A 22,942-nucleotide genomic window follows, 5' to 3' on the forward strand; every position below is an offset into this window, starting at 1 on the left:
GTTTCGTGAGGTTTTACTATAATGCTTATGGTAGCTAATGTAAATAGTTACACTGGCTGATTTCTGAAGGGATTGCCCCTGTGTCTTCTGAGTGGGACATTTGGATCAAGGAAACTGCCCACTGGAAAGCTGGGGCACACGAGTGGCATGGTATTTGGGGAACAGTAGTTGCAAATAATAAACTCGGAAAATGTTGTTAAGCAGATATGGAGGGTAGCAGCTGCCTGTTATGTGTGAAGCACAGCTGCCTGGCTGTTCAGGAGAGGACAGAGCCTACTGGTTGCACAACAGAATATATTCTTTTAATATATTAGTAAGGTAAGCTGGCAGAAATTATTCTAGTATCTGATTTCATACTGTAATATGGCTGTTTCCTCCCATTACATATTTCCAGTATTACCAGTAAGTGTGCTGATACATTAGCATTGCTGATTTTGTTTGAATACTGGTGGTGTTCTGCAGCTGCGTATGTCATTAAAAACTGAAATGTTGCAGTTCACAAGCTTAAGAAGATATTTTGAAGTTATTGTAACACTTAACAAAGAAATACTAGCATAACAAATGTTTGCAGAATTTGCTGCCACAAGCAACATTTAGTGAAGCAGAGTTTCACACAAGTGAAAACTGCTTTTGCAGCAGAGTAAAAGGACAACAGCTGTAAATCGTGTGGGAGTTCTGCACTTTCCTGTCAAGTGTTTGGAATTAAGTACCCTTTCTGACCGAACACAGATTTGATGACTGCTGTGTTTCAGAACTGTCTCTTGCAAATAGTTCTTCTCTCTATCTTAAGAAAACCCTTATATTTGGAAAGTGAGACATTAATATACACATATATAATTTTAAAATTCTTAATGGCTCTGGCTTTTTCCTTCTTTCGAACAGTAAAATTGCAAATTTTGTTCTACTGAGTAACTTGCATGGTAGTATTTAGATTTCATTCTGTTTGATCAAATGGTACTCAGGTTATCTTTTAGGCTTTTGAGCTTGCCCAGTAATACAACTTCAGTAACTTGGGAATCTTATCAGAGGTGATGTTTACTTTCTCACCTGCACTTTCCATGGGTGCCCGGCATTACGCTGTCTTGTGTAAGCACTGAACCCTCAAAAGTACACTTAAACACTATGGGATCTGTAATTTTGAAAATGTAAAATGTAGAAAAAAAAATTGCTATTCAGTTTGAAGTGACTGAAACTAATGGAAACTTTTTTTTTTTCACATTTAAGCTATTGAGTTCAAACAACATCATTCCAGCCCCACAACTATATTTCATAGGAGCTGACATTTTAGACGTGCTGTGGTACTGTAATGGTGACAGCACAGATGAATTCTGTGAAGATATTAATAATCTGTATTAAAAATTAATATTATATTACAGGACAGTTTTCCACTGGAGAAAGCAAATTAAGGTTTTTCTTCTGGTATTTTCTTAGTCTGCTTAGTTTTTAAAAAAAAAAATAATCCTTGAGAGACATCACAAATGATTCCCAACAGCTTTATTCTTCACCATTCTAGTTTCAGACAAGTACTGCAGGTTCCCCAGAGGTCAAGGATTGACAACAAAGTAAAACACAGGTTGAATTTGGTGTTTCTCCTAGGACTGTTGAAACATCCTTACTACGGAACTAGATACCACTTTCATGGAAGTGGGAGGAAAAATAAATGTGTAAATCTACTACTGAATGGCATGATGCTGGCTACATTTCTGAAATAGGCTACAGATACTACATTCTGTCTGACAGTATCAGTGTCTGATATGGTGGACAGAGGAAAGACTGAGGGAAATCTACTGGCTGACTTACCAACATGATAAATTTGGACACATTCCTAATTGGGATAAGCTTTCTGTGTAAGCATGTATGAAGTAAAATGTTTAAATTTCCTACTATAGGAAAACCAGCTTTGTCTATATCCATGGACAAAAGCTTTTTTATGGAAGAGAGAAGCTAGAATGTGCAAGTGACGAAGTACAAGTACGGTAAACACTGTCATCTTTGTGCATGTTTTACAATGGCATCCTTTGTAAGTTCTTATTTCCGTTTTCTAAAATATTTGACATCACTGTTGCAATCCTTCGATCAATTATATACTTTCTCTGATTGCTATAAACTTGCTAATTTCATGTGTAATAGAGTTGCTCACTGACATGGTCATAAGCACTATAGAAATGTGAATGGGAAATCTGTATAATGTATAGGAAAAATAAATTTTCTCTGGTCGGTCAGTTCGGATGGATGATCTGAGAGTGTTGCCTCCAGCACTCGGAGGCACGGCCAGCTGCTCCCCTTTGTAGCTGGCCACTGTGTACCACAGACCTCCTGCTGCTCCTCAGTGCAGGTGAATGGGACAGAAGAAACCACCTCTTGGCTGTCCGTGCTGCGGGATTTTTGCAGTACGATTCAGTGAATCGTTGTCATGAGTAGGGAAATAAATTATTCAAGTCACTCTTTTTAGGCTACTGAGAAAAGGGAATGTACCCAGTGTTTCAGAGGCTTTTTGCTACGTATCTAGATTGAATTTGTTTAATTGATAAGGCATTACAGTATTACCAGATAAAGATTTATATTTTCAGCAGCTTTGGGAATAATATTTTTTTGTTATGGGAGAGCTAAAGCAGAAGGGAACTTAAATGGCTCAGATAACACAAGCATTCTTTGGCAGAACATGATGTCCTACGTATTAAGACTTTGTTTCATAATCTAACTTCATAAGACAAAATATTAATAGATCCATTTATATTAAAATGAATTGTATGCAAATATCTCCAGAAATAGAAGAAAGTAATAGCTCAGCCTGTAATTCAGTGTAAGTAAAATGCAGAACTGACAAAAAGTTAGAGTTAGCAGAAGTAAATCAGATGCTTCATTTTACCATTTTTAATCTGATGGAAAGTTACTGGCTAGCCATTTAAAAAAAGTACTTTCTTGAGAGTATCTGCTTAATTTTTAAAATGGGACATTTTAAACATTTAACTGTTGAATGGCCTCTGCTGGGGAAATAGATTTGAATGACTTTTACAGCATGATTTTAGTTCTGCATTGCTTTGCAATGGCATTTTTTTTTTTCTTAAATCAACTGAACATGAGAACTGCAATAGAACTAAATAATACTTGCACTACTATACCTTGTCTGAAATTTATGGTCAACTATTAATAGGCTTATAATATTAATTCTCACATTTTTTGTGTTTCTTAGAGGGAATTATCCAGTTAAGGTTGGAGGAGGTTAGTGCATAAAGAATTGTTTAGGTTCCTGTTTCAGCTTGGCTTGTTAAATTAGTTTGCTGTCTTTACCTCTAAAGTGGTAGAGGACTTGCTGAAAAATATTTTTGGAAGTTTTAAATGTGCCTGAATATGTTAGAAAGTAAGTAGGGTCCAGAACATCTTCATAGAAACAGAAGCCAAGAGCAGAAAGAGGAAGGAGGAGATGAGCTAATTATTCCAGTTGAAGCTGTCACTTTGTGAAAATGGAACTGTAGAGTTTTGAGATTTCTTTTATATCATTCCTGTTGAATAAAGCTGGTATTGAAGTCCCAGGCCTTCCTAAAAGGACAGTGGCAATTCCTTGGCAAGAAGCTCGGTTGTTGAGGGAACTGGGATGCTTTGCGCCCTGTCTCAGGATGCTGTGGGATGGGCCTGTTCTCCTTTCTTTGGCTTGCTGCTACAAAGAGCCGGTATTCCCTCGCTTTCCTTCAGTGCAGTGCTGTTCTTTTGCAGGAGTATGGACAATCTATTGCTTGGAACTTTATAAAGAGTATTAAGATAATATTTGATTTTTAAGATTTTTTTATTATTATTTTTAGCTGCTAGTTTCAGCAAGCCAAATGCTGTTACTGAAATGGAAGCTTTTCATTTTGAGTCCATAAAATCAGAAAAACCGCAAACAGAGGCATAACAACTAAAGCAATTTATTTGTAAAGGAGGGAAAACCGAGTGTGGTAGGTCATGTTTTTGCAGGCTAGCATTGCAGTCGTTCTTTAAGCAATTGTTGTGTTCTAGAAGTTTTTGTCCTGGATTTAAGACAAAAGGTAATTGCTGGTTTAAAGGAAACTTTGTTTTCTGTCTTTTAATTGTTGGCATCCTCAGTGCAGTATATTCTCATTGCATGACAATAAACCAAAAGCATTTATAGGTGGTGTTTAGGGAAGAGATCTGTAGTCCTTGTTTCTTCCATAACTGCAGTCTTACCCTATTGGAGGGCACTTGAACCTTTTTTTTCTACGAAGTTTGCTTTAATTTTGAATGCTTAAACAAATACTTCCATCTGAAAAAAGCTGGTTGTATACAGTAACAAAATTTAAGGTACCATCTGAGAAGGTGATATGCATTTTGGTAATGAAAAGTACCTTGTGTAGTAAATTTATTTCTCATTGCACTGGGCTCAAGTGTTCAGAGGCCTGATAGCGTATCTGCGGCCTTTGTTGGAAATGTTGGCTGTTCATTCATGAATGATTAACAGGTTGTTTTATTTACAGGCACGTATCTGCTCCTTACTCTGTCAGTTTCAAAACTGTGTTGTGAAAAAGCTGTGTGTACAGTCCCTATTTGAAGAAGGCTGTGTGTTGATCCTGGAAACTTTGTCCTGCCTGCCTAAAACTCTCCTATTTACTGCTAGCAGACTGTTCTGGGAGACTGAACTTTAATATGTCAGACTTCTAACGTGCTAAGATACAGAGCATTATTGAGCTCAGGGAGAGCTCCTCATATTCAGAAAGTTGTTGCAGTGCTAAATGGGCTGTACAATTTTCATTCAAGTTGTAACACCACAGAAGTATTTCTGCTTTCTTCTCTTTCTTTATCACTTTTCTAGCAGGAGTCCTTCACTGCTTTTAGTAGGAGAAGACAACATGAAAAAGTCTGAAATCTATATCAAACAGCAAATAAATCTTGAAATGTTTTTGAGCACGAGGCATTTTGTGTGTGCGTGCGTGGGCATGTTGAAGGACGCGTTCTTGTGATTCTGATAGTGAGAAGACGCGGAGTCTCAGTGGATTGAAGTCCATGGCTATGAGCATTCGGAGCTTGTTAGTGCCACAATGAAGCTCAGAGTGAAGCTCTAGCTGGAAGTTCTTGTGTGCATACAGAGCTGTGTAGTTTTTAGATTACATTTAAGTTTCCTTTAACTGTATGTCTGGTTCTGGGAAAACAGCCATGAAAGTGGTCAGAAACCATTTTGATCTAGATATAATGCTTTATTCAGATTTATAGATTGGTAATGAGTAATGAGTTTGGTAAATTAAAGGAATACTGTTAAACTAATACAGAACAGTCTTGAACTCAAGTCATCTGAAAGGAAACTGGAAGGAGGTGCAGGGGCCGGGAGCTCTGCAAGCAGGGACATCCAGTGGGACCTGCCTCTCCGCAGGACTCCCCTTCCGAGGCTGGAGGGAGGGGATTGACCTTCCTGCCAACACTGATGTAGAAAGCACACTGAAGTTTAATTGCGGGAAATTATGAGCTTTCTTAAAGCTGCTTTTCTCGTCACTGAGTGAGAAATGTTTCACAAAATTAGCCTTGATAAAGTTGGGTATTGTTGAACTGAGCATTACCGTAGACACGACATACCTTGTTGCACAGCTCAAGGTATGAGGAAGTATTGTATGCTACATGGTTATTTAAAATAGTTTCTGATAAGTTGTATCCCTGAAAGACTTACTTATGAGCTAAGCTGTATGTTGATGGCTTTGCATTTTTTTTAATGCTTTGCTGGAAGCAGTAACTTACATGTGTCTTTCAAAAACCTTGCAACTCTCTCCGAATAAAGGTATTTCAGAAGTGAGAGCAACCTGGAATGCAAGTAACTAGAGGCTTGGTTGGCAGGACAGTTAGCTGTCTTGTTTATTGTTCAGGACGAAAGTTCTGGCTTCCCTTTGAAAACCAGAAATGGTATTTTGAATTTGGACATACTAAGCGTTCAGAAGAAAACCCCTCATTATGTTTTCATATCATGTTACTGTTTTAAATTTAACGAGCATGCTGCCTGCGTTATGTGGCAGGACTCTGGCCATCAGTTTCCAGTGTTGGCTTAGCACATGCACGTCCTGCAGTTTCATCTAGAGTAGTTCTGCTTATAATACTGAGGTTTTCAAAGGTTCCAGAGTGAAACCTCTGAGCCATAGTCCTTTTTGTGGCTTCAGAAAATGCTTTAAAAACTGTATGAAGCGTACTGCGTCATAGGCTTTCTATTTGGAAAACACATTCATTTAATACAGAGAACTGTTCTTTTAATAATGGCACTTCACGGTCTTAATTAAAACAAAAGAGCAGCTGGCAACTGCAGGCCAGACAGCAAAGCTGCTTTATTGCGTTGCATGGAAGAGCAATTTTAGGGGGACGGGCATGTTGTGCAAGCCACTGGCCTCCCGCCGCGGCAGCCAGGATGCTTGGTGGTGCTGGTTTTGCCTCGTCCTTGAAACAGCGGCAGAACCTCCATGTGAGCCTGCCCGTTCCCTGGGGCAGGTGTGTGTTGCTGCTGAGGGTGACAAGCCGGGTGGTTTAATGGCAGGACGATTCGTGTGGGAAATGCAGCTCTGCGGGCCGATGAGGCAACAAATGCAGAAACCGCACTCCTGAGTGAGGCGGCCTTGGAGCGGCCCTGGAAGAGGATCAAGGTTATTCTCCCAGCATCCCGGGAATGGAGGTTCATCCCTGAAGGCAGTGGAGTGATGCGTCGTTCATAGTAGCGTTCTTTGTGCTGTTGGTGCTCTTGATCAACTCTACCAGCGCTGTTCTACCTCCCTCAGAAAAAAAAAAAAGGGACACACACACGGAGTAGAAAGTCTTTAACTGTTCATCAAGTTTTGTAACAGACTTTTTCCTTTGAATTAGGTACAGGATGATACCAATTGGTTTTGGCTCTCTGATTTTTCTAGTGCTGTGGTGTTTTTTTTTTCCCTTCCTCTGGTGATTTGCCTTAAACATACTGCTGTTGCTATATCTAGTAAGCTGTGTTTTCTCTTTTAAAGGTGCACAAAACAAGTCCATACCCGTTTTAATCTCATTAAGTTCCTCTCTAGTAGTTTCCCCTTTTGCTTGTGGATACTGCCCATATTTGGTTCTAGCTGTGGTGCAATCAGCTTATATCTGATGTGTGGTACGATATGCTGTCTTGCCTGAGCAAACCCTGATAATTTATGATTAGATGTGGCCTAGATTAGCAGTTTATGATTCTAATGTTTGAAAGCACATTATAAAAGAACTCTTATGCAATGCAGTATGTTTTTTTTTCCTGTGAAAGATGCAATGAGAGGCACAAGGACTTGCTTCCAGCAAAGTTTCTGAATTAAAACCAAGCAGGGGGAAGAGATGGTGTAAATTATATTGTTCCTTCCTTTAGAATGTTTAAATAAGGTGCCCTAAAATACAGTCATGGCAGTGCATTACCAGAAAACTATTCTGTTTTGGTTTAATAACAAGCTGCTTTGATGATGTCATAATCAAAGCCCTCATAAAAACACATGCTCTTATATTCTGCATGGTGTATTTTATATAGTTATGCTTTCAGATGTTCCAATTTTAAAATATATTTCTCTTCTAAACAATTTAGTGGCTGTTTGAAAGTAAACGTGCTTTCTACTGGCCTTTGTTTTAGCAAACTATTAATGAGAAATGGTCATTAGTGTGTGGTTTATTTGTAGACATTTATTGTACTTGTGTGCATGTATATGAATAAAATTAGGTGGATAAAGAATATCCACTTAATTTCTGTGAGGGGAGTGGTAATCAGAACACTCAGTGGTTATTGCCTAAAATATTTTTGAATAAACATCTGTTTGGAAAGGCATACAGGTAAAACCATCCAGGTGTTTTCCAGAGTTTTAGTCACAACATTGTGCTCAGCTTTCCAACCAAACTGCCTGTTTAGATCTTGCTGAGAAACGTGCTGCCTTACATTCACCGTCACCTGTATTAGCAGTGAAGGGGAAACTGTGCCCAACAGGTGGCATCTCAAAACGCTACGTTTTGTCTTGAACACGATCACATCACTTACAGTTCCTGAGCAATACTTGGACTGTAAAGCTGAAGTTGTTCAACATGGCAAGCATATAATTATATTGCTGATGATTCCGGTGTGTTTCAAATCCGCTGTAAGACATAATTATCAGCTGTCATCTGGGAAAGGCTGAAAAATTCTTTCAGTATGAAATAAGTATAGCCTGTGATATTTACCTTATAGTTAACAATCTAATGTTTTTAGGCCCTAGCATCTTGTGGCTGTCCTTTGTGCTCTGATATTTAACAACAAAGGGAGTTTGTTGGTTTGTTTTCCTACTGTAATATATTCTGGTTTGTAAGGGAGCATTCTAAAATTTGTTTGCTCTTTAACAATACATTTCTTCTCTCAATAGCCAACTACTCCACCAAGCCAAGGGAGGCCTGATTCACCAGTTTATGCTAATTTACAAGAACTGAAAATATCTCAGTCCGCACTTCCACCACTGCCTACAAGTGCTCCAGTCCAAATAAATGGGGAATGGGAAACCCATAAAGATACGACAGGACGCTGTTATTACTACAACAGAGGATCACAGGAACGAACCTGGAAACCTCCGCGGTGGGCCCGAGATGCAAGCATTAATAAAGGGGATTCCCAGAGCCATGCAGATCATGAGGTAGCTCCTTCTGAGATCACAAGCAATGAGATTGTAATGCATGTGAATGCTCTTTTGCTATAGAATTTGGTATTCTGAGTTTCCAGCTGTCACGGAGTGCTTCCTTTGTCTTTTTGATCATGTGTCTTATGAAGTGGTAAACAGTTTAGCTCCTCGATTGCTTTCGTGTACAAGAATGTGTACCTGAACTGTGTGTGAGAGGAGTAAGTTATAAAAAGGCTTTACAGTCCCTCAGATGTTGCATATTTTCTTTTAAAGCTAAAGGAAAACGAAGATATTTTGAAACTAATAGGATCATAAATGACACTAGAGTAAGATGACCATCGTAACTTCTCTGACATGGATGCGTTCTCTTTCTCAGTACGTTTGGCACGTTTTTGAGGGAGATAGGGAGGGAGGGTGAATGTGACAGTGCTTCTAGAAGCAGGATTTTTAGGGATATGTTCAAAAAGGCAAGGAGAATTATTTTTAACTATCCGTTAAATACATGGTAAAACAAACGCAGGGGGTATACAGGTGTTTGCTACTGCTTGGTTAATGCTGCGGTAGTAAATTTAAATATTGAAATATTATTAAAATTTCCTTTTACAGAGGAAACTATTTTTGTAGAATGGAATTAAGAGGGATATAAAGAACTCCAGAGTTCTGACATCAAAACCAGACTTAACAGAGTTCCACAACACCTTCGACTTGCATGAAAAATACTGACATAATTGAAGATTCCATCACATTGAAGTACATTGATTTTTATTTCCATACTTAGATTCATACATACTATTAATAACTATATAGTCTATGATGCTTTTAAAATGTTCTTCTTTTTTTTTTTTTTTTTTTACAAAGGAGCATTTGTGACTTCAAACTCAAATTTTATTTAATTCATTAATTCTTAGGGGTGGAATAATCACAGTAAATATAAAAAGCAAGTTTAGCTGGATGACTTGTTGCAGCTTTAACCATTTGCTTAAGTGATTTTACATATGTGTCAGTGATTTCTATGTGGAGTCTTGGATAGCTGTAGAACAAACTAGGAGAAAGAAGTTGTTACAGAAGTGAGTTAACTTTGAGGAAATACTTTTCTTCATTCTGTGCATGGTATCCTAGAGATCTAAAGGTGAGAACATTAAAATTACCTCCTAGAAGCTCTACCTGGCCAAGTGTCTAGGTTCAAAGGTAGCAAATGCTGATGGGGGGCAGGGAGGAAATCCACCCCCAGCTTTTGGCAATTGACTATAGGAGCTTTTGATGAGATTACATTCAGCCTATAAACATATTCTGTAGAAGCATCAACAGATTTTTTTCATTATGCAAACTTCTTGCTTTTGCAAAGCCTTTTGGCAAAGATTTTCTGCAGATCTTGCTTCCGAGAGTTGAAGCTTACCAAGAAATTATTTACATCAAAAGATGATTTGGGGTAATATTTGAGGTGCAGATATATTGTGTGCAGTCGGTTGCTAGGGAGAGTCAGACAACGGTGTGTGTTCATCTGAACTGCAGTGGTTCAGGTAAAACAAAGGAATAGTTGGAAGATGGAGAATATTGTTTAAATATGCTTAAAAATCATGCTCTTGTGTTCAAACAGTACTTGGGTTAATCAGTTTCCTGGCTGAAATAAAAACCCCTGCGACTTCTATCAAGGAATATTCCTCATATTTCACTTTATATATACCCTTTTCAAATATAGTTTGGTGGATTTCCTCCTGAGCTATTTACATTGTTTAGTTAAATTTATTTGTGGACTGCTCAAAAACTTTAGATTGCTGGAGGCCCTGTTGTAGAAATCTACCTCTGGGTGGTTAGTGCCAGGAACAGTAGAGAAAGGAAAAAGGGACTTTTTCATTGCCTTTGGCAATGCCTTTGTAGTGGCTGTGACATCCGCAAGCATTTAAACAGCCAAATTTTCTTGCCACAGGCTAGTGGCAGCAACAGGTAGAGTGGTGAAATTTTTGTGGCTGTCACTTTCATATCTCTGACAACAGTCTACTACTTTCTCACTGGTTGTCCTTTTGCTGTATAAGACTCTTAGTCTGGATAAGGCGATTTGCTTTTTTTGAGTAGTAACTCTCCTTGTAGTAACTGATTTTCTATTGTTCTTCCTTCTTTTCATGTAGCGATTACAATTTTTTTTTTTCCTCCTTCCCTGTCTGCAAATGATCCCTTTGACTCTTACTCATACCTCTGCACCATGACTTCAGCACATGGTTGTATGTTCAGAAAGCTTGATTTAAAAATTTTAAATAAAAAAATTCTAAAAATATAAAATTTAAAAAATTTAAATCAAGCTTTCTGAATTTATTTTGATTGCCCATACCTTATTTCAGCTCAGTAGTTCTGTTTATTTGTGACGCCTGAGGTATCACTGATTGACCTTCAGACTATTAATCTATCAAGTTTTCAGTCTTTAAGACCAATGGATGATGCATGTTTTGATTAATTTTTAACTAGACATAAGCTTTTATATTTCCAGTAGCACAAGTTCCTGAAGTAGTTTGTGTCCTCTCTGACTGGGTTATCAAAGTTTGAGTCTAGGGAGATGTATGTTGCAAGGTCATGTCAATCCACTTTCCAGCAGTCATGTGTTGATTTTGAAGCTGCCTTGTTTTTATTATTTGTTTTTCTTCCCCTTTCTGTTATGTTCTGCATTTGAGAGTGTACTTCGCACTGCACTGTTCATGTTCATCTTTTTATTTATGATGTCTGAGTACTTAAACCAAAATACTTAGACTAAAAGTTGAGATCCGAGCCTAAGCTACAGTAAAATATAGGACATCCCAAATTTTGTCTGATTATGAAGATTTTGAGCATATATGTCTTAATACTTAGTAAAATCAGATTTAGTTTATTATACTGAAGTTGACTTTTACACATTAGTCTGAATTATGCTAATTCCCTTCAAATTCCTTCAAATTTAGTAATAAAAGAGCATATGCGGGAAGGTTTAAAAGCTAATTGTATCTGTACTGATTTGTCCTCAGAGGAGCTTGTGTCGTATTAGGTAGCAAAATGGCAATGTGATCCAAAAATGAGAACTGTGAATGATCATATATTACACATATATTAGAATATATTAGAAACATTTATTGCATATATATTCTAATATAAGTGTAGTGGAACATGAAATAGCTCATAGTTGGTGTTAGAACATAGTGATTAGGAAATTGAATTTTATTGGATAATTAAGAAGGAACAATGTTGTACCTAATTTGTCAAAGAAGTTGGTAAAAGGTATGGCAAAAAAAAAAATAGTAGGTTATGGCAGTTATTTGGATGGGGCCGGGGGAAGCAGTGAAGTCCTATTGACAAGGCCTCTACAAAAGTGTATAAAACTTTGAAATTACAGATAAATTTTATCAGAGGTAATGTTTCTTTAAGGTATTTGAGGAAGGAGTGCTTAACAGCAAACTTTGTAACAACTCACAAATTTTGTTTAAGTTTAGGCCTGCAGAGGCTAAATTCCTACATTGGATGGTATGTGACATGACTTAAGCCTTGAAGCATCAAGACTGTTATATTGGTGCCTTACAGATGGACACATTAACAGTCATTCTTACTGAACAACAGTGGTCTTCCTAGGAGAATTTTCATTTTCAAGTCTTCTGTTTAGTTTTTTGTGTACAGCGCTTCGTCAGTATCAGGAGTTGCTTGGAAGAGACACATACAAATAGATTATACTATTTGGTCATAATTCCTGTTCATAATGATAATAAAAATGCCTGAAGTCTACAACTTGGGTTGAACATGTCAATACCACGAAAACATCCTGTAAACTTAGCTATATTTATACACATATTTATCTTATACATTATAGTTCAGATGGGACCAGTAGCACTCTTATCAACTCCTCAGTCTTAATTCTTCAGGAGTAAAAATGGGACTGAAGACAGTGGTTAGAAACTGGCACTCCAGAATTTCATGTTGCCCCATGTGCAAGAGAGGGCACTGTTTGATCCATAGGTTGGTTACATGCTCACATTCTGTAGGCTGTAGAGGACACCCATTTTTCATGTTACTTATTTAATGACCCAAAAAATGACGTGTGGGTGCTTGGTAAGCTGGCTTATGTCAGCGTAGGAATTTGTCATATCAATGGTCAGGTACTTGGAAAGGCAGCATAAAAAAATCTGTGCAATAATAATTTGTAAATATCACTAAACATACAGCCTCTAAAATCTCTGACTTTTTTTAAAATGGTGAGTTTTTGATATCTGGGTATTTTTTGGTAAGATTTAAACATGTCAGAGGGGTTTGTTTTCTAGTTTTAAATTTAAATTCTGCCTTTTTCCTGTTTTATAGTTTTCCTCAAATCCTTTGTTATTGAACCTTAGTCAATACTTAACTATCATAACTGCTGAATATCAGGTTGTGTTCCCTCTTAAGTATTACACCACTTACAAGCTGAGGATCCATGATGGTGTGACGGGAAATCTGCACTCAGTTCCTTAGGAGACTCCGGCCCAGAGATATTGTTGTGAGAGAGGAATGCAGGGAGATTTTTTTGATGCCCAGAATGGGTGCTTTGAATAATAACTACAACATGTTAGCAAGATGAACACAGTGTATGAGGGAACCGAGATTTTGATGTGTATGTGCAAAATTTTTCTTCTACTTTACACGTCAAACTTGATCCTTACATCATAATTCACTATACCTTGAGAAAATTCAGTGTGGAGACTGTATGACTGTATGCTCAGCCTGGAGAAGAGAAGGCTCCGGGGAGACCTTATTGCAGCCTTCCAGTACCTGAAGGGGCTACAAGGAAGCTGGGAGAGGACTTTTTACAAGGGCCTGTAGTGACAGGACAAGGGGTAGTGGGTTTAAATTGAAAGTGGGGAGGTTTAGATTAGATATCAGGAAGAAGTTCTTCACGGAGAGAGTGGTGAGGCACTGGAACAGGTTGCCCCGAGAAGCTGTGGATGCCCCATCCCTGGAAGTCTTCAAGGCCAGGCTGGATGAGCCTTCCAACCCAAACTATTCTATGATTCTATGAAAATAGTCTTACACCCCAGCTAGCTGTGCCTGGTAGAAAGCCTTGCTTTTGCATTGCTTGTTGTCACACATATCAGGGTTGGAAGGAAGAGAGTGGAAATTCCTAATATTTTTGGATGCATTGCACAAGTACTGTAAAGTTTTGGGACTTATGAAGGTGCAGCTGGAGTTTCAAGTTATCTTTTAATGATTATTGAGTTTCCAGGTGCTATTTGGGAAGGGAAGAAAAGGATTTAGGTATGAAAGGTGGGATGTTGGGAGGCCTGGTAACTTGGTTTCCTGACAAGTTTTTTGGGATCACACAGATTACTCTAACTCTTTTCCTCATTAAATAATGTAAATTTGTGGGAATAAAATTTAGATTGGCATGAAAATGGAGTTAAATTTGAGTGGCTGAAATCTGGTATTGAAGAACTAAAATTGCATCAATACAAACTAATTGTTTTGCAAATGTTTTAAATTGCCTAGCAATTATGAAGTATTTCTGTACTGTAAAAATGCATCTCTTATGATCTCATGTAAGATATAAAAGTGTGAGCTCCCTGAATTTATTACTATTCTTTCTAGTCAAATAATCTTTGATCTTTCAGATTTTAAAAGTGCTTTCGTTCTCAAAACTGCCTTGTGTGTTTCTGACTACTTGTAGCATCTTTCATCAGAAGAAAACGACCACAGTTCTTGTTACAGCCAGTCAGATAGTCAGTATGGTTCTCCTCCAAAGGGTTGGTCAGAAGAGTTGGATGAACATGGTCAAACCTTATATACCAATGACTATACTAATGAAAAGGTACTTTTTCCTTCTTCTCGTCATGTGTTCTAAATCTTTTCCACTAATTCCCTGTTAGAAATGCAGATTTCCATTTCTAGAAGCGAAAAGCATACCTCAGCAACATCTCATTTTGTTTTTTATATATGTGTAAAACTTTAGCAACTGAACTGACTATTTTTTTCTTCTGTTCTTTACTATTCAGAGAAAGCTTCCTTATTTCCAGTTGGGTATTAGATTATATTGAATGAACATACCACGTAGAATTGTTTTAAATTCTGGACCCCCCATCCTCTTGGTTACCCTTCAGGAACGAACTTCATATAATAAAATGTTTTTCTTACTGTCTTTTAAGTGCTGTTCTTGTCTACATAGGCCTTCTGGTTGGGATGGTTTTGAACTGAAAATACCAGTTTCATCCTTTACTAGAGATTGTCAGAGTCGCTTTCAGATGTAGACAAACTTCTTAAATCTGCTGATACGGTGTTGGTTTAATTATGTTCTGTTCTAAGTATCTAATTGCTTTTGACAACTTACTGTGATTCTGGGAATATCATTTATCCTACATAGGAGGAATTTTTAGGACAATATCTGTTTATATTGGTAAAGCTGTCTATTTTTCTAATTCTTCACTGAAGTTGCAAATTTTTTCAACTTTAGAAGGTGTTTGTTGAAACAATTGTTTACCATATTATAGCATCGTCTCTTGCTGATGCATGCAAGGTTTTTTTGAAACAAGTTTTTTAAATAATTGACTTTTATGAGAGTTTTGGAATTTTATCCTGTTTAATCTATTTCTGCTAAATACCTGTACAGCACATACCTCTGTTTTGGCAAATATGCTTTTTTTTAAATTGCACTGGGATTGATGGAAAACAGTTTCCTATCACAAACAGTGTATTGGAAGGCAGCCTTGTGAAACCTGCTTGACCCAAGAGTCTTGCTGTAAGCATTGCTGCATATTTTCGTGCGATCATGTTGTAGACTTCTGCTCATTACAGTTCTTTCCTTTCTGTATTAACTAGTCACAGTTGTCAGCTTTGCATCTTTGATTGTGGGAGCTATTTATAGAGGTTACAGAAATTACCTTCTTCATGATTTATTTAGGAACTGCATCTCATGTTCCTGTTGATGTTTGTTTTAAACACATTAGTTCAACAAGTGCAATTATCTCTTAAGTTACCAGCAGTTGCTGGCTGAGCTTCTTGTAGTTCTGTAATTTTACGGATAAAAACCTTACGCAGATTTGATGCAAAGATTGTACCTCCCTAAACTGGCACCATAATGTTGATGAGTGACGTATGCCATCTTCAGAAAGATCTGTTTGTCACAATTTCTTGTGTGATATTGCAGGACTCTTAGCGGAGTTACAGAAAGAAAAAATATCAGTTAACCCCATTCAGGAAGCTGAAAACCGTGTTGCTGTCATTGCTAATGAACCTTGGTTAGCTATGGAGGTTGTGCATTAGACACCGCTGAAGCGGATGATGCTTTATTAAAAATTAACTTTTAATCCCAAGTACTAGAGATTTACTGTTACAACTGTCACTCTGATTACATTTCCTTTCATGACATTTCTTTCTACAGTGGATAAAACATGCAGATGAACAAGGTAGACCATACTACTACAGTGCTGATGGTTCCCGATCAGAATGGGAGTTACCTAAGGTGAGTGACCTAAAAAAGAAACTTTTGACAGTTTGGGGCTTTCACCTCCTCCTCAATAAATGTTCCATGGGACCTTTAATGGGAGTTATTCACAACAAGAGGACTTATATATTGCACCTGGTTACTTCTTGTACTTTTGTGGAATTTCTGATTGTGAAGAGAAAAAAATGCACTCAAGGGCATGAAAAATGGATGTAATGTAACTACTGGGATGTCAATGAAGATCTCGTATATTTGCTGAGCTAGGTTTTTAATGCAAAGCTACAGGATAATATCTGTGATTTTTCTGTGATAAAGCAAGCCTCTATAGGAAAAAAAAAACCAACCCAAAACCAAAATGTTCCTGAGAAACTGTAGTCTATTTTAGTGCCCTCTAAAATGCATTATTTTTCTGCAGTGAATTTCTAAATTTGGTGGTTACGTGGTTCTATAACACCTGTCATACAAAGACAGGTGTTGAAAAACCACAGAACTCTGCAGAAACTTGTATCTTAGAGGATGACGCAGTTTCACCAGAAGTGTATTCTGGTATTTACTAATTTTGTAATGAAAATAGGAATTTGTAAGAAAGTGAGGATGTACCTATACTGCTTCATTCTCATTTTTGCCTTGAATAACTGTAGGATATTTGTCACAATGATGTAGCTGTATACATCTTTCCTGCTGTTAGGATGTTTGTTCAACGGTACACAGTAAGCTTCACAGAAATTAAAGAAAAAAGCTTCACAGAATTGTATGCATAAGTATATGGAAGAGAATGTTTCTCAATTATTGTTTAATCAGTGCCCTAAGTCACTTCCACTTAGGAAGAAGCCTTACTGGGTAGTGCTTTCGTAATACTTGTGAGAAAATATTTACATTGACATTTACAAATGAAGCTGCATACGAGACTGTTTTGTTACGTCAGTAAAAGAATTTGTATTTGAGTTATTGGAGAGTTGAGTTACCTTAGTAAATTCTGATGTTGGTCTGATGTGTTAGATAACTTAAATTTTTCAAGATACGTAAACCAATGTAATCTCTAAGTATTGGTTTTAAAAGCTACTTAGCTATTGATTAACTCTTAGATTAATTAGAAGTCTGAAAATCTGCTAGACCAGGTTTCACCAGCAGCAGTTGTTAGTTCAGTATGAATAACTGAAGTTAATTTGGGGGAATAATGTCCTGGGGACTTGATTCTGTGACTTCTGCAATGCAGAAAGTTTTGACTATGAAGATGTTGCTTTGCACTATAATAGGTTGGGTTTGAACTAAATATTAAATTGGCCTTAATGCAACTACATTAAGTCACAAAAGTTATCCAGAACTGTTACCTGAGGCATATTAGCATAACGGGATGGGGTCTAATATTTGTGTGGTAGTGCATATTATAGTGGTTCTAAACAAACATCTGAGCTCTGTTGAACAGATAGCCACCCACAGGATGAACTGTAGCCTCTATTTTGGTGCTTGATCTGATATGCATTAGTTCTCATTTATAAAAAATCTTCACATTTTGCTGTTACAAATTTTCCTTGTAAAATTATATTTTATGAGCCATTTAGGCAGAATCTACTGTTTAATTCCTCCTTTAAACTAGTAAATCTTATGTGGCAGCAAATAGAAGGTTGACAGAAGTAAATAAGCAATTGAATCTTGGATTCATGGTCCAAGGGCCTATGTATTTCCAGAAATCCTTGTCTTTAAATGCTGTGGAATAGCTAGTTTATGTAGCTATGTTTCTGAAGACAGACAGCAGAGATGTTACACTTCTGAATAATTGAAGGGTGATTGAAGTCTCAAATCCTAGCACTTTTGGAACCAGCGTCACTTAGTAACAAATAATTGGAAAGACAATATAGGCCACATAAATGCTTTGAAGAACAACAATCTATATTGAAAACTCACATCATTGGTGAGAGAAAACTGTAGAAAGACTTCAGCATTGTAACTCTTGCTTAAATGAAAATTAAGTTACTAAGAAAAAAAACCCCTTACTCCTGGTCAGTTTTTCCTCATTGTATTTAGTTCAAATATTGCCTTCCAAAATCTGTTGTGAAATAAAATGATGGAATAGCATAGTCATGTAATACTGTTAAACCGGAAAAAGAAGGGAATACTTCTCTTGGATTATTCTTGATAATCTGAACTTCATTAGAACTGAAAATTGTCATGAGGTTTCAGGAAATAGGACATTAGCTGAGCTAATACTGTAACATCAAGAATCTTCACTGCTATAGCATTTAGTGTAAGTGTGAACATGCTCAGTAATAACACTCACGGTATTCTTGTATGTGTGTTAAAATTGTGAGGGGGGGAGGGTGCAGTTACAAACCAAATTACTTTAGACAGTCTCATAGAAAGCCCTCCAGTCATGTATATTCAAATAACATCTAGGAATAGCTGAATGCCTCTGGCTAAAAATGATGTCTTGGATGGAGTAGCTTTGACAACTGCTGAAAAGTCTGTTAAGGCTCATGATGAGTCTGACCCAGCTTTTTGCAGTGGAACAGAAGAACATACCAAATTATTCTTTAAAAGGGATAATAATCTTCAACCATAATTTATACTACATCTTGCTAACGACTTTGTGTTTTCTCCTATGCATTCTGCTGCATTCAGTTGTTGGGTCTTGCCAATTATCAAAAAAAGAGAAACCATCAAATAAAAGTTGTTTTACTGTGTAGTCCACTATGATAAAATGTTTATTTCCTATGTAGTGAATGAGTAATATCTAAATTGTGTTGAGAGAGGCTACAAACCTATTGTGGAAACTTAGTAGTTTTCATAATGAGTTTTATAATTCAAGCAAATGAGAAACCTTTTTTAAGGGTAGGAAAAAAGTTAAATTGAATTCAGGAATGAGAACTCTGATTTCTAAAGTTTTAAAAAAGGTAATCTATAAAAGTGAGAAAAAAGGCAAAGAAAACTGTAATAGGTACTGAATAATTCGCTCAAAGGGGAGGAAGAGAGGTAGACCTAACACAAATTAGTGATACCAATTAATGCTGCCTCAAATTTTAAAAATGTGTTTCTAGGCTGATATCTGGCATAACAATGTGAGGATTGGCCATCCTTTGACCAAGCTCTCTGCTCCAAGAGTAGACATTGATAGGAAATGCTCATACCATGAGCATCTAGAGTGAACTCATAGTTTTGATGTTAATATTTACAGACTGATAAAGAAGAGTTCTCAGTTCTTCCTCTGAGAAGTTCCTGCAGCGCTAGCTCCCCTCGCTGTATCGAGAGAGGAGTTGCTAGGTAAAGGAGCTTCATTTTTGGCTGTCGCAGGAGACCAGCAGTCTGTTAATTCACCCTGTGCACTGCCAGTGTAGGGTTGGGGCTCAGGCCTCCGTTCTGATAGTCAGGTGAAGGATTTTCCTGCTGGAGTGCTGAATGCTGTCAGCTCATGCTGTATGAAAAATTACAATGAAACACGATGCTGGTAATATTGGGAAGAGACAATGCAATCAACTGGTGAAAGAAAACACAGATGAGACTGACCATAAGACAACCAGAACTTATTTAACAATGTCAGCTGGTTTTGTTCTGAGCAGTGCTGTTCGATTTGAAGTAACACATCACGTATCTACTGTAAGTCAGAGCAGTAAACAGTATTGTTAGCAGTGGTGAATAATCTTCAGATTCTTGTCATAAAATCTGGGATTGCTTGGACATAGTTGAGACAGTCTGGCTGATGTGAGGGTCTAGAGGTTTGTTGAGGACAGAATGGCAGGCACTATGACAAACCCCAGATGCAGCTGAGAAGATAGTCAGGTTGATTTTTCTCTTTAATGTGTGTAGTTGTGTCCAAGAGGCCTGGCCTGGTCTTCCTCATTTGTCCTGGTGTTTGCTGGTTCCCACTCCCCTACCGTTCTTGCAAATAAGAAGAGGGAGAGGGAAAGTGCCCTCAGCTTTTCCTTGGACAAGCATCAGGGCCTGTGGCAATCAGTGCTGACTTAGAGCTCTTCTTCAAAGATCAGGAGTCTTGGTGATCCTGAGGGCTAGAAGGTGAAGCAGTGATGCCCAAGGCAGGAAAGTGAACGAAGTGGGTTATACAGAGGTGTTTTTCAGTCACTTCTATATTCAAGTTCCAGCTGCTTGTCCCAGTGGTCTCCACGCTCTCCATAGGTTCTGTTCCTTCAGTGCAGCTGATGCGTCCAACTGCTGCCTCCCAGGTGTCCTGTGACAGAGAATGAGGAGAATTATTTCTTTAACGAAAGGACAGGGGTAGGGATGAAATCCTTAAAAGGAAATTTTGTCTTTTACCTTTTATTTATGTAGGTTAAGAAAAGTGTGTAATTGATTTAGTTGATCAGAAAAAGCTGAACCTGTAACAGGTGTCAATCACAGCACCAAAAAACTTATTCAAAGCCAATGGCAGCAGTAGCACTGGAGAGTAGTTTTGTTGAGGCAACTTTTTTTTTTTTTATATCTTTGATTTCAGACAGTCTGTTGGATCACCTTCAAGTAAGACAGTAGAGTATATTAAAAAAAGGTAGTGGGATTTCAGAATATTTTACAGTGCTGTTGTTCTAATCTCTAGTGTCAAGAAGGTAAAATGCTTAATTTCTAGTCTTCACCAAGTTTCACTCTTCACACACCCAAGTCCTTTCATCTGACTGAGTATGTTAACACAAATGCAGAATCTTTTTTTTCTGTTTCTTAAAGCTGACAGATCTGTGTCATCTCCATAAAAATGGGGACAACTGCTACAGATAACTCAGAGGTGTTATGTTTATTTCAGTCACAATTGGGCTAGGACAGAGCCTTGAGCCATGCCATGTATCAGGTTAAAATTAAATATAAATCACTTGGCTAGCTGAGGAGGTTAGAAATTTTTATACCAAGGCAAAGCAGGCTTTTAAGTAGCTGATGAAGGCATTGAGTGAATTCAGCAATGGAAATAATGCTGTGTGACCAGAGTTGACACCACTCGTGTCCTTACCCTATGCCAAAAGCTGTTACAACAAGAAGTATGTGTTAGTTGGTCCATGCAGCCAGAGTATGAACAACTTGCTCACATTCTCCCTTCCTGATAGGAGATACTCCCAATGAAATGGGGAGCAAACTGATGTGCTGGAGGGTTAATGTGATGGGACAAGTTTGAGTTTGTTGGAGGATTTTCAAGGAGCAGTAGGGTACATGTTTGAAGATCTGTGCTATATCATCAAAAGCATTAGAATTAAGAAAGTAATAGCATCTATTTTGGATGCAGTGTGTCACATGGTGTCATAGAGATTGTTCTACCAGGCAACGTGTAGTGTGGAATGGGCTAGTTTTACTGGAATGTGGGGCTTTTGCCTGTCTTCAAGATTACACTGAGGTTTAGGCATAGAAAGCCTGCTTAGAGTTATGTAAAAATATGGTTTTGCACGAGGGAAGGAGAGCCCAAACTAGTTGCTTATTGTTGCTGGTAAACAGTGGGAAATATCATTGCAAATACCTGTAGTAGAACACTGCGCTGCAGGTAGGAGTCCTATAGAGTGTCAGTAAGCTAATCTGACCTGGAACTGTTCTGCAAGACACTCTAAACTTAGGAGGGTTGTGGTGTAGGAGGAGGTGCTGGTGGAGAGACTAAGGAGTAGCAGGGGTATAGGCATCAGACCTGGTCACTGGAAGCTCTGGATACTCCTCTCTAGCCAGTGGACTCTATCCAATGTAAAGGATGGCTAACTCCGTTAGATAATGCAGAGTCTGAAATAGTATCTGTGTCTCACTGTGATTCTCTTTGGTCGTCACAGGTCAATTGATTTATTTTAAAAGTAGAGGCTTGGCTTGAGCCAAGAATTACACAAGCTTTTTCTTTTTTTTTTTTTTTCCCTCTGTAGTAGTGCATTCTACTATTTGTAATGAATCAAACACACACAACACCACCCCTCTGCCCCCTCCAAGCCCATAAATGCTTGAGTGAAAAATGTTAATTTGACACCTCTATTGGGAAAAAATGGAGCAAAAATGTCAAATATTCCCTTTAAAGACTAGCTAGTTTACTAACACTGTTTGTAGCACCAATGCAAATTATTTAAGCTGTTGCTTTCTACTATTTGTAATGAATCAAACACACACAACACCACCCCTCTGCCCCCTCCAAGCCCATAAATGCTTGAGTGAAAAATGTTAATTTGACACCTCTATTGGGAAAAAATGGAGCAAAAATGTCAAATATTCCCTTTAAAGACTAGCTAGTTTACTAACACTGTTTGTAGCACCAATGCAAATTATTTAAGCTGTTAAGATGTGTGGCTCTGTGTTCTTAGTAGTTAGCAGTGCTTTTTTAATGAGCTCCACATACTGTTGCTTTGCTTTGTTATTAAATGTTTCATAAACCTAGAATTTCCTTACTTTACTGTCCTTTCTCCTTCAAGATGGGATTGTCTGTTGGCTAACTTGATTCCTGGTGGCTTGTGATGGAATTAAAGACACCTTTTAAATACAGATTACCTGAAATTAGGCTTGTGTTTATATCCCAACTCTTAATATAGATTTCATTACCTGAAATTAGGCTTGTGTCTATATCCCAACTCTTAATATAGATTTACATTCAAGGAAAATTACTTTTAGTTTTTAACTGTTTAAACTTAAATTCTTTGAGTTACTAAAATGGAAAGTGCATGGAGGATTTTCATAAATATTCACCAGTATTATTGAAGTGTGTATATATATAATTTCTGAAATAAATGGTTCTGTTTCACAGCAAGAAATATATTTGAATTGTGCACTTAAATGCTTTAGAGCTGCAGTAAGGACTGCGGTTTGTGGCAACCTTCTGCAATTTAGACAGTTTCACTGAAAATTGTTTAGTTGTAAAACAGGCAGTTTTGCTTCATATTGCTTAGTTTGCTGTCAGAGGCTAAGTTGTAGGAGCATCTGCTGAGTGAATACTTCCCTAACAAGAAAGTGAGCTGGTGTTAGATTCCTTGCAGCCGGAATG

At 37.6% G+C, this 22,942-nt stretch overlaps 1 protein-coding gene across 6 annotated transcripts in view; it reads left to right on the forward strand.

Moving 5' to 3' along the window:
- Nucleotides 1-22,942, forward strand: part of ARHGAP12 (Rho GTPase activating protein 12) — a 70,238-nt gene that overhangs the window by 19,186 nt on the left and 28,110 nt on the right. For 3 of the 6 annotated variants that reach the window (XM_010148214.1, XM_010148223.1, XM_010148231.1), the window contains exons 2-4: nucleotides 8,346-8,609; nucleotides 14,242-14,382; nucleotides 15,949-16,029. In XM_010148214.1, the coding sequence (XP_010146516.1) occupies nucleotides 8,346-8,609; nucleotides 14,242-14,382; nucleotides 15,949-16,029 (486 nt within the window). The remainder of the gene's footprint in view (nucleotides 1-8,345; nucleotides 8,610-14,241; nucleotides 14,383-15,948; nucleotides 16,030-22,942) is intronic. The other 3 variants (XM_010148238.1, XM_010148246.1, XM_010148254.1) reach the window with 1 other exon arrangement.

Source organism: Eurypyga helias, unplaced genomic scaffold, assembly GCF_000690775.1.
Source record: "Eurypyga helias isolate BGI_N326 unplaced genomic scaffold, ASM69077v1 scaffold9570, whole genome shotgun sequence".
Lineage (NCBI taxonomy): Eukaryota > Metazoa > Chordata > Aves > Eurypygiformes > Eurypygidae > Eurypyga > Eurypyga helias.